General features: G+C 30.5%; 2 protein-coding genes across 2 annotated transcripts; one reads left to right on the forward strand and one right to left on the reverse strand.

Moving 5' to 3' along the window:
• Positions 1-4,603: 4,603 nt before the first annotated feature.
• On the forward strand, positions 4,604-7,281 carry LOC107010391 (transcription factor HHO5-like). The gene is made up of 5 exons (XM_015209673.2): positions 4,604-4,883; positions 4,990-5,210; positions 5,284-5,632; positions 6,446-6,522; positions 6,754-7,281. Exons 1-5 carry the CDS (start codon positions 4,670-4,672, stop codon positions 7,006-7,008), a joined length of 1,116 nt encoding a protein of 371 aa, XP_015065159.1. The 5' UTR covers positions 4,604-4,669; the 3' UTR covers positions 7,009-7,281.
• Positions 7,282-10,013: 2,732 nt separating this feature from the next.
• On the reverse strand, positions 10,014-12,699 carry LOC107009506 (LOB domain-containing protein 36). Its single transcript, XM_015208848.2, has 4 exons — positions 12,569-12,699; positions 12,365-12,447; positions 10,515-11,509; positions 10,014-10,275 (listed from the first exon to the last, which is right to left on the reverse strand). The coding sequence occupies exon 3, from the start codon at positions 11,497-11,499 to the stop codon at positions 10,561-10,563; it is 939 nt and encodes a 312-aa protein (XP_015064334.1). The 5' UTR covers positions 11,500-11,509; positions 12,365-12,447; positions 12,569-12,699; the 3' UTR covers positions 10,014-10,275; positions 10,515-10,560.
• Positions 12,700-12,916: the final 217 nt, after the last annotated feature.

Genomic DNA, 12,916 nt, shown 5'->3' on the forward strand with positions numbered 1-12,916 from the left:
CAAAATCAATGATAATAACACAAACATTTTTTTTATCAAGAGAAGGAATTATCCACTAAATCAATTCACCAGGTTTTTTGAGGTGTCACCATCTATGATATTAAAGCAATTAATTTTCAAAAAAATTTAATTATTCTTAAAAGAAATATTTTTTTAATTAGAAATAATAATTTTTTTTAAAATTTCTTTTTATTATAAATAATGTAGAATTACACAAATATCTAGAACGAATCATGAATTTTTAATTAAAAAAAACATTTTTTATAATTATCAATAACTAAATTTTTTAAAAGGTTGAACCCACTGATAGCCCCCTATAGTTGACATCAATTTTCACTTAGACACCTCAACTAAACTTTGTTCACTTTAGACACCTCATGTCGAGTTTCACTGTGTTATTTTCACACTTTTTGCTGACTTGACATGTTGTGTGTGTTGCATCCATTTTGAGCGCGTGAGGGGTCTTTTTTTTTGGATATTTTTGAATTTTTTTCCTTCTTCTTCTTCACTTTTTAGCCCTACAATTTATTCTACCTTCCCCCATGAAAATTCATGATAAAAAAACCTAAAAAAATATGAAAAAATAAAATAAAAAAAACTATCACACTAATTTTAAAAACGTTTATAAGAACAAAATTTTTAAAAATCATCACACTAATTTTGAAAATATTTTTTAGAACAGGACACATTTTTTTTCAAAAAAGTTAGAAGAATATCATATATAATTTTCAAAATCAATTTAAAAAACCTAAAATGTAATATTTTAAAAAAAGTTGAAAGAAGAATCAAGAAAATGGTTGTAGAGCTGGGGAGATAAAAGGGACATAAGGCATAGGGGTGGGGTGATATAAGGTTGGGTTGAATGCTATAAAATAGGCAAATTTTTTTATTTATTTTTGTTGAAAAGTTAGTTATTTTTAATAATTTATTTTATATTATTTTTACATTCAAATGTCACATGTAAGCTTTTAATTAGTCATCATGTCATGTCATCCGCAAGTGTGTTACACACACTTTGTAATTTTAACTTATTGGCAAAAAAGTGTCAAAATAATACAGCAAACCCCTAGTTGAGGTGTTTAAAATAAACAAAGCATACTTAAGATTTTTAAGTGGAAATTGGTGTCAAATTTAAAAAACTACTGATAGATATTTTTAGAAGAAGGTTATCATTAAATAGTGTATAGCCATACAAATGTCTAAATCATATTTCTAGTTATAAATTTTCAGAAAAGTCATTTCAAAGTTTAGATTAAAATAAATAATATCATATAAATTGTGAGCGAGACAATAATATAATAATATTTTTCCCAGGGGATTTTTGGATCCTCAGGTTTGGAATAATAACAGTAGTACTATACTTTATTATAAAAGTAATAATAGAGCAGAAATTGTGGAAGAGACGATTCTTTTTTGTAACAGAATAAACAGAGTAAAATGATTCTCTTGGAACCTTATTGGACCGTACCACCTCACAGTATATTGCTTCTATTAATAATATAATATAAATAATTTCATTAATTATTTGCCGTTCTTTTTTTTTTCTAATTTAAAATTGTCGTTAGAGATTCTTGTACTTTGAAGATCCACAAAGGTCGAATAACACACTCACACTGTGACCCCTTCTTTATTTATCATGTTTTGGGAAAAAAAGAAATTCGTTTTATTCCCTTATTATTTGATTGGTTATTGAGTTTAACAAAGAATAAAAAACTTTTAACAATTTGTGAATTAGAAGTATGAATACACTGCTCTTTTATTTAATTGGACCTAACAGCTCAATATGAAAAAATTATGGTCAAAATTAAATATAAATTTATTTAAATGTTGAAATCATACACTGCTTTTTTATTTAATTGGACCTAACAGCTTAATATGAAAAAAATATGGTAAAAATTAAATATAAATTTATTTGAATTTTGATTTCTAAAAAGTGTCGGGAGGACGGATAATACTTAACAATATTTGACTCATATTTTTCATTTGTACAAATTAGTTTAAAACAAGTAATAGTTCTCTTAAATATTAAAGAAATCACGTTTTTAAAGTGTTTTTCGTATACTTTAAAATATTTAAAATTTTATCTTAAGATATTGAGTTAATTTAATTTAATATAGTTTTAAAAATTAGTAAAATTAACTCTTAAAAAGATAAATGGAAGAAAAAAAACAAAGGAAGTAAATGAAATGAAGGAGGTATATCATGCTAATAGTGTTAAGAAAAAATGAATTACATAATTACTATTTAAAGACCAATAAATCTAAAGAGTTGACTGTTTCTTTTTATATATGAAGCTGAGATTAGCATGTTGTCACATTGTTTGGTTTCATATCACATTTTGCCAGTTCGTTTTTTTTAAAAAAAATTAATAAATTTTCTCATATATATTTTAAAAAAAGTTATCATAAAGAAAAGAAAAAAAAAACAAGTTATAACGAATGAAATGAAACATTTCTTTTTTGGTTAGCCGCACTATTTATAGACTAATTAATTAGTAATTGACATTATTCACTCTTCTAATTTTGGGTTGTACATTCAAACATATGTTTAAATAATACATTTATATATAAAAAACAAAATTGGATTTCAATTATTATTCGAAGACCTCTAAATCTAAAGAGTTGGTTGTTCTATTAAGCAGAGATAAGCATGTTATCATTGCCTTTTTTGAAAGGTGGATACTATTAATTTTTTTTTCCTTTTGGTTAATATTTTCAAAAATATTAATTAATTCATGCCATAAAAAAAAAAATCATGACTAGTAAATGAAATATCAAAGATTTTCCTTGACTTTGACTTCTTACAAAGTAAAGTAGAATTTCTGAATTAAGTTTGAAATCTAATTAATATTTTTTCCGATCATAAATATAATTAATTTTAATATTTTGTCCATGTGGTACAACAATAGAGGTGTGGAGTGAGAAATCAGGAGTATATTTTTCAATTGAGACGTGAATATAATGCTAATAAGATATTATAATAATTTTAACATTTCAAAGAGAGACCAAACATGGCCTACAAAAAATAGAGGTTTAAAGTCCCAAAAGAAGAAAATTAATGGAGTGGAAGTAGAATCCAAAACTGTTCTGTTTTTGGCTATATTTTGTGAACCTTTTTTTGTAACTGATTTAGCATTTAAGGCATTAGTTGAAAGTGAACCTCCAAAAACAGAGAATCAGATTAGATTAATCTCTTTTAATTAACATGTTAGAAAAAAAGTCATAAAGCAAGGGCAATTTAGTCCAAACAATTAAATATTCCATCCCATTCTTATTTCAAGAAAATGGAATTTAAGTCAACAAACGTAGCCGACCGCCTCAAGACGCAGAATCTTTGAAAAGTAAAAATACAATAAATAAATAAACACTTTTTACTTTGACCCGTCTAATTTATGTTTCTTTCTCTAAATTTATTTATTTTACAAAATAAATTAATAATTTAATTTAATTTCTGCGTAGAATGTTTAAGAAAAAAAAATAATAATAACGGCATGTTAATATGTATCATATATTATTAGTTTAAAAAATGCATTTTTTTTTGTAAAAAAATAATTTCTTGAATTTTGTTCAAGTTAAAATGAAATTTATAAAATTATAATAGATGAAGTATACTACTTTTCAAGAGTTAATTAATTATTTTAAAAGTTAAATTAAATAAAATAACTTAATACTTAGATTTTAATAAATGACTTAGTCAGATCTCATTTATGAAATTTTACTGAATATATTATTGTAAAAAAGTTACATATATACTTTATTTATATGATTTGAAAAACTATACTATATAAGTACTATTATAAATTATTCCCTTCGTCTTAATAATTGTTGTTCACATATATTTTGAGATGTCCAACAATACTTGTCATTTTATGAAATCAATAAATAATTTTACACTTAGTTTCTAATTACTCTTATTATTAATTATAGTAATTTCTCTATTATATTTTTCAAAACATTATATTTATTTTACTCAAAGGATGATATAGTACTCCTTCCGTCCACTTATTTGTAATGTACACTTTTCGAAAATCAATTTGACTAACTTTAAAGTTAAATTATAATATTACATTAATTTGATATTTTAAATAAAAACTTTAGATATTAAAAAAAATACTATAAATTATAAAATTTTGCACATCAATATGATGAAAAAATACATTATAAAATGTTAATCAAATTTATAATAGTTTGACTCTAAAAAAAGATTATGACAAGTAAAAATCGATGAAGTTAGTAATATATTAATTATTTATAATTTCTTAATTATTTTTTTTACAAAATCAATAATGAACAAATATAATTAGACAAATAACGAATAATGTTCCTCAAAAGAAAAAGGAAAATATCCCTATAAAAAAAGGATAAAATTAATTAAATTGAATTTTCTCCTAATTAGAGTCAAAAGATTCCTTGATTATATGAGTAACCGTGTTTCCGAGTTAACTCAAATATGCGACGACCCGAATGTGAAAAACAATATCGAATCTGTTGAAGCTTTTAGAATCCAACTTTCCACTTTTACCCTCGTTTTCGTTGAAAAGTGAAACTGTGCTATAAATATAAGACTTCTTCAACCCTTTTCTTTATTCATTCTATCTAGGCAATGTGAGAAAGTGATACAACAATTAAATATATCTGCACAATTTTATTTTTTTATAAAAAAAATAATTATGGGTTCAAATTCTAAAGAAATGAACATTGATTTGAATTTTGTTTATGTACCCAAGTTAATTTCAGATGTTTTAACTGAAGTTTCTGCCATGGATGACATCTCCAAGAAATTAAAAAAGCTCAATCAGTTTCTTGTTCCTTTAGAAGAAGAACTCAGAAAAATCGAAGCTTTTAAACGTGAATTGCCCATGTGTATGCTTCATCTCAAACATGGTTAGTTTTTTTTTTTTCTTTTGAATTTTTTTTCTCTATTTTTTCAATTTTCTACATTTTTTTTAGGGGTTATTTATTTACTTTTTGTTTTTAATTCTTGTGCCAGCTATTGAGAGATTAAAGGCACAAGCTTTGCTGTATAAGGAGAAAGATAAAAGTCCTGTGATGATGGAGGAATTCATCCCACTGAAGAAGGGTAATTCTGATGAAAGTGGAAGGGTAAAAAAGTCAAATGATTTAACTGATAAGAAAAATTGGATGAGCTCTGCTCAGCTATGGAGCACTCCAGTTCAGTATGAAAGCTTTAATCTTCAAAACTTAAAATGGGTAAGTTTTTCCCCTTTTTTTTTCTTTTGTAAAATCGTTTTGACATTTTTTTGTACCATTGTTGATTAATCAGAGTGGTGTAGAAGAGAAAGCCAAGGAGAAGCAATACCAGTTAGGAGCATGTAAATTGACGAGTGAAAGAGGGGCATTTTTGCCATTTCAAAGACAAGCTTTGAAGGAAGACAAAAGATGTTTGGCAGTGAAGGATTTATCTCTGTCAATGGCAGTGACAGTGGGTGAAGGAGAAAACCGTCAAAATCCAATTGATGTGAGTGTCAAAAGAGAGAACGGCCTATCAAATTCAAATGGGTGTGATGTTTTTTCACATGACAAATCACTACAGAGGAAACAGAGGCGTTGTTGGTCTCCAGAATTGCATCGCAGATTTGTTGATGCTCTTCATCAACTTGGAGGTGCACAAGGTAATTGTCGCTGTTCACATTAATTTGCGTTAACATTTGATTATTTTATGAAATATCTGTTATCTCCTACCTATTATAAATATATGCATCGAAGGGTTGTTTATTGTGCGGAATGGGATAAGCAATTGGAATATCTGTGACTGTTTATCACATCTTTTATATGGGATACTCGTTATTTTAGTACAAATTATTTAATTGAAAGCAATGTCTTGATATTAGTTTTGATTTTGGGTCTAAATTTATTCATCAACTGTGATTACTATGATAGCAAATGTCATTTATAAAATAATTTTTTTAAATAGTTGATCTTGTTGAATTGCTGAAAGTATTTGATTAAAAAATAATATTACTATTGTTGGAGTCTCACATCATTCTTTAGAAATGCAAATGCCGTCTATTCTTTATCATGATATGAAAGTTAGATCCGTACCAATTCATTGTTTCCTAGATATGTAAGGATCGGGTAAGAGTGGATTGTATTGTTTATATAATAAAAAGAACTTTGTATATGATCTTGAGCTACACGAGCTAGCTTTTGGATTGGTTAAATAAAAATATTAATCTATTTTATCGCTTAATTCTGATAGTAAGAGGAAAAAAAAGACTCGCAATTACAAAAGTCTTTCTTTTTTACTAGTAATAGTCGCCACAACCTATGGTTAATAAATTGTTATCAATTTTTAACATCACCAACATGCTATTATTTCATTATCATTTTCTTTTCTTTTGTATTAGGATTATTATATGTCACACTATATACTTTTTATTATCCAACAAAACATTAACAATAATTTTTGAAATGTTATCCTGCAGTGGCTACACCAAAACAGATCAGAGATATCATGCAAGTGGATGGCCTGACCAATGACGAAGTGAAAAGCCATTTACAGGTATCCTATTACGCTCTTTCAACAAATAAGAGGCTTATATTTTGTTCCCATGATACTTGTGTTACAAATTATGGCGGAGCCAACAATTTTAATATTGCAATCTTGTAGAGTGAGCTAGTGAATGAATCTGTATAAAAAATTGTTTTTACGGATTCAATTGAACCTCTTTCAATATAATGAGTGTTTGTTGTACATGGTGTTTGATCAAAATATTTATTTTGTGATATGCAGAAATATAGACTGCATGTGCGACGAGTCCCAGCATCAGGTCGTTCATGGTCTACTGTGGATGAAACTGGGGAGTCTTCAAAGAATAATGGTACACAATCTGGTTCTCCTGAAGGGCCTCTTCATTTTACTGGTTCAGGTTCAGCCAAAGGGGTGTCTGTGAATGAAGAAGAGGATAATAAATCGGAAAGCTATAATTGGAATGGACAGCTTCAAAAGAGCATTGAAGGGTCAACTATAAGATCAAGTAGCCATTAATTTTGCAGCTACAGAAATAGGACAGAAACAAAACATAACAAATAACTTCTCTCTGAAAAACAGGAAATAGGGAATCTGCTGATATTAACATGTTTGTTTGTGAAATTAACTTTGACATCGTTGATTTACAATACATTGTGAGTAGGACTAATGATTTGGATATATAGTCTGATACTAATACAAGCTGGTAGGAACCAGTGAACCTACAGAGGGAATATCAATTTTACAAACTAGTATATTGAATATTTATCTACTTTTGGAAATGCTTTTTTACGACTGTATTTTCCTTTTCTTGTTTTTTGATACGCTTCATTTAAGCCGTTGTTTATCAGAAACAATTTCTCTAATTTCACAAGATATGGGCAAGATTGCATACACACCACACTCCTCAGATCCCGCTTGTAGGATTACACTTCTATATGTTGCTGTCCAATTACTTTGTTTGTAATTTTCTTTTTTATGTCCTTTCCTTGTGCCTGCTGAAGCGCCAGTATAGCCACATATCAAAACGGAGGCTTTTGGTAGAACAATTTTCTCAATGGGGTTATTGGTTTGCTCCACTAGAGAATGGGTAAGTTCTCTATATTCCCTTTTCGTCATATCACTGTACTAATGAATTAGGGGTGTTAAATGAGCGAGTTGAGTTATATGTGTACTCATTAAAATGGGATCAATCAGTAGGTACATAAATTTGACTCAATGTTTGCTTGGTTGAAAAGGAAGGAAAGAATCAAGTTGAGCTGACCAATGGGTCATAAGCCAGCATGACGAACACAAGTTAATTTTCATTTGTTTGTTATAGCCATTTGACGATTCATTAATAAATAGAACAAATTAATAAAGCTTTACTTTTGTTTCTAAAGGCTATATAAACTTTTTTCCATCTCACCTCATCAGGATGATCAACTGTGTTCTCACTTAACCTTTTTAGCATAACTTGAACTCTCAGCCTACTGATTAATGATGGAGATGCTCAACCACTTGATAAATCTTACTTGTCACTATATAAACAAACCAAATCCCCCCAAAAAAAGCACTTTTTTTTTCTCTATGTGGATGAGTTTGCTTATGGGTTTTACTGGGTTACATACGTAGCTCAAACTAGCCCAAGGTTTTAGATGGGCAAAAGCGCAAATGACTTGCCTATGCCTACTTAGTTCAACCCACCGAAGTCTGCTGGTCGAATCATACTTTGGGATGATCAGTTCATGTGGTTCATATACCTATATCATTTTTTAATTTTTAATATACAGAAAAGTTTTGTCTAGCTATTAAGCTTGGTTCGGTTTGAGATAGACAAGTAACGATAAAGAAACGGATTTTAAGCCTACCAAAATCTCATAGGTTAGTTTATAAAGAGACCAAGATAATATTAGGAGATGCAAATAAAAAGGAGAAGAAAAAGAAAAGCTAACGCTACGTACTTGGAGTAATTATCATATTTTCCTAGAGCCGCAATTTCAATAGGAGCATGAAACTATAGCTAGAGGTCGTAAAAAATGGAAAGAGGGGTAGCTAGAGTCAAAACAGAAACATGTTATAATTCAAAATTGGCACACCAACAATCAAATATTTCATTTTGATAAAGGATTTATTTTTTGGGAAACTTATTTCAAATTGTAATGCATGATGGGTAGTTCTTCTACTGCTAATAATAATAATAATAATAATAATAATAATATGCAACTGCCGCCCACCTATTGTCATTAATATTGTTTTTTCTTCTTTTTATCTTTTCCTATTAATTTAAGATACCACTTTTCTATCTTTGGAATGCAAATGTTACAGGGATAGTCGATCATTTTCATTGGTAAGACTTAAAGAGTAACAAAATTATCAATTACAATTTGTTACTTGTGCCAAGCTGATGTCACATTCTCAAAAATAAAACACTTACAACTATATACTACGATTAATTGCAACATAAGGAAATATATGGACGTGCTGTGACAAATATGCAAAGTACCAACCCTTTTTCAAGAGGAGGGTACGTAGCATACAATGTTTGACCTAAACTAAATGCTAAGTGAGCTGCTATAATAGGTATCTATGTTTACTAGTGTCTTGTGGACTTTAATGTAACAGGAATGTCTTTGAAGCAGGTTTGCTATTCACATGAAAGATTTACTATTAAGTTTTCTTTGTCCTATGAGAGGGTTGTTTGGGAATTGTTAGGTGGTATAATTGACTTATCACTCACAATCTCTTCAAGGTTTTAAACTCAATAATGATAACTAAACATCATATGTCATTATTCAAAACAACAGTTTGCTCAGTTCCTCAAGGGGTTGGTTAGGTGGCCAAATAAATATATATATAACTTGGAAAATCTCCCTCAAACCACAAACATCACCTATAAAATCTCATATCACCTAATAGTAGGTACCTAGCACCTTTTTCTTCTAAATCTGAAACTATGACCATGTGCATGTGGAATTTCTATAACTATATTTTTCTAGATATGAGATTCCACTTCTCAATGTTAGCCAAGTATTGTTTACACTAGTATCCATGTACATAGTATATTATAAGTCAAATAGCACATGGCCATCAAAGCCATTTCATGAAATCTATGAGCCCAACTATAAAAATATTCCACAATACTTGTATATTCCACGGAAGCTCTAAAAACTATAAGAGAAATAGTATTTAACTTCAATAATACAGTAGTAAAGATATAAAGAAATCATGGTCAACGATCTAAGATCCCGTGGTGCATCTTGAATCTATTGAATGACTTAGCGCTGATGCATATATATAATGCTACTATCATTCTTCCTGTTGATCATTTATCTAGAATAAAGATAAATGTATCTGACCCTCTACGTCGACTGGCATTATTTATACTATTAACTTAACATGTATAGTTGACAGTGTTTCCTTTTTGATCGAGTGAAAATCATTCATGAGTTTATGAGACACTACCACTTTTTCAGGAACACATTTTCACATTATAAATTGCATGTATACACTCTATATGTATTAAACTAGCAGAAAATAAAGCATCGACGGGTAAAGAAAGACAACATTGTTTTTATATGAAATTAATGCTGCTCCTACATTTTGAGAAAATGTACCTTCAAAACTCCAAAAGGGTCTTGATCAAGAGAAAATAGATTTAAGAAAGACCTTATACCTACGAAGTTCAATTAATGTTCATGTTGAAAACATTCAATCCTCTCTCTCCGACTATCTCTTTGTACATATCATAATCTCTCTTCATCTGTCCCATATCTCTTTATACGCTTGTATACCCCCATCAACTTGCTGCAGTTAACAACACATGCATAAACAAGAGTTAGACAAGTATTTTCTTAGCTGCCACTATATTAATAAGTGCAAGTAAGTAGCTTAATCCGCGAATAATTTTTGCTATAAGAAATTGAACTCAAGAGTTTGTTAGCAGATAACGCGATACAGACAGAAAACTGAAGGACCTAGTAAATATAAATGCAAGCCGAAACCACAAGGATGACTTCAAAGCATTTAATGAAACAAAAACTTACCAATATCAAAAAAATGTAGAAGATAATAGGCATGGAACTGAAGACATCAACCTGAAGGACCGGAACCCCTTCCCTCCTCTTCGCTGTTGGCTCTCTGTTGCTGCCTCGGGGTCTCTGGTGGCTGTGGGGGCTGCAGCTGTTGTTGAGACTGAAGATGAACCTGTTGTTGATAAGAAAGAGACTGCTCTGGTTGGGACTGCTGATGAGGAGGAACCAGATTATAAGGATTTTCATAGGTACCGGCCAAAACCAACGAAGGTGGTATGGATGAACTCATCTGATGAAATCCAGTAGCTGTTACCGAGCCCGTAGAGTCAAACCCACTGTTAAATCTTACAGCATCTTCTTGTTGTTCTTGCTGCTCATAAAATTTTAGCATCTCCTGTTGGTCCCTTTGTTCCTTTGCAGCCATTGCTGTTATAAACTGTTGAACTTGAATTGGCTGCTGCAGTAGTTGCTGTTGCTGCTGTTGCTGTTGTGGGTCACGAATTAGCAATGGACCACCATGTGGGACCCCTGTTGAGATTCCTGACATTGGGTTCATGTTGAAAGGACTCATGGTACTAGAAGAGGGCGCATTCATAGGCTGCTGCTGCGGTTGAAAGAACCCTGGAGGTTGAAGATTAGCAATGGGTAGCATTCCTGATGGACCAATGTAGGTAGACAATTCCTTTCTAGCGTTCAACAGATCATCCTGAACTTGCCTAAGCTTCTGTTGGAGTAATGATATAAGGCCAACACACCCATAGACCGGATCTCGAAGCCGATACTCAGCCTCGTAGGCAAGGGAATTCACTGCATCTTCCCGCTGAGCAGCATTGAGTTCGTTGAGTAGTTTCGACACATTGCTGGCACCAAAGACTTTGTGGACATTGGAAAATTTCAATGGCTGATCTGGCGGAAAATAGGGTGCGAAGACACACTCTTGGGTGCATTTTCTGCGTAGGAATTTGCAAGCTGCGCATGGAGAATTGGTCGATGACATCCTTCGGTTCCTAAAAATCAACCCCACAAAAACACACAAGCGATGTCAAAGAATAAATGGAACAGAATATCTAGGTGTTCACATTCTAAATATATTTAAACTAAATTAATCATTATACACAAATAAAAATAAAGAAGGATTTATGGCATTCAACGAAGTTTCATTTACCGATATTAAAGAAACAGTAAGAGCCATTAATGGCTTAGCAAATCGAAGCAGACATGGTAAAATAATAAAATCATATCTACAGTTGGGACTTTAATTAAATTAAGTCAGAAAATGTAAATTAGCAACTGTAGGGTGATTTAGAACCATATCCAAGTTTTTGAACCAATTATTTCAAAAAAAAAAAAAAACCTATAACAACAATATACCCTAGGTAAAGTAGATAGACTTTTCTGAAAGAACTTCTCCAATAAAAACAATAAACAAAAGAAGAAGAAAACGGAAAGAATCAAGTACGAGCAGGATAAACTTGCAGTGACAGAAGAAAGATGCCAAGTTTCCGAAGGAGACTTGAATGAAAACAAAATTTCACCCTACTTTCGCTTTTTCTCTCTCTAACTTGATAAACTTGGAATGCAAGAAATCTTCCGTTTTACGGATCTAATCTAGATCAATGATATCTCGCTGGGTTGTATCAAATCAACGACTTGTTCTATATCAAATTCATATCAAAATCACACATTAGTAGTACTGAATCCTTCTCAGAAAATCCAAACTCTAAGATCGTTCCTTATCAAACAATGAAGAAACAAATCAACACAAAATCACAAATCAAAAACCAGTTCAAATAGTAAAAATTAAAACCATAAAATAAAAACAAAGAATACAAACAAAACATGAAATCAGAAAACTCATTCACCTTTCTAACGTTACAAACCCTATTTCAGATCACTCGTTAACCTTCTCTCTCTACTTCTCTTCAAGACTCCAAACTCATTCCATCTGCAAAGTAACAAAAAAATGAAGTGAACAAAGAATGTTGCTGAATTTAATTTTTGTAATCGAAAAAATGAACATCGTTTAACCCTATAAAATCAAACAAAAAAAAATAAATGGACTGAACCTGTCTAGGGTTGGAATTCAAAAGCTCAAGAAAGATCAAGAAATAAGAAAACGCAGCTATTTTTTTATAGTTTCATCATCGATATATAAGAATGAGAGAGAGAGGCATATAGAGAGAGGAGTCAAAATGAAAAGGAAAAACAAATTTGATGAAATACAAGGGAATATAAAGGGAATGATTTTCAAAGAATGGTCGAGTTTGTAAATAAATGCAATTACTAGGGTTAAATTCTGAAAGAGAAAACCCCTACACGGCATCTTGTCTATTCAGGACCGTCGATAGGATAACATATGCTGTATTTACCGTCAGATTAGAATTTTGTATTTATGTTGAGTTACCGATTTGTCC

Source organism: Solanum pennellii, chromosome 2 (genome assembly GCF_001406875.1).
Source record: "Solanum pennellii chromosome 2, SPENNV200".
Lineage (NCBI taxonomy): Eukaryota > Viridiplantae > Streptophyta > Magnoliopsida > Solanales > Solanaceae > Solanum > Solanum pennellii.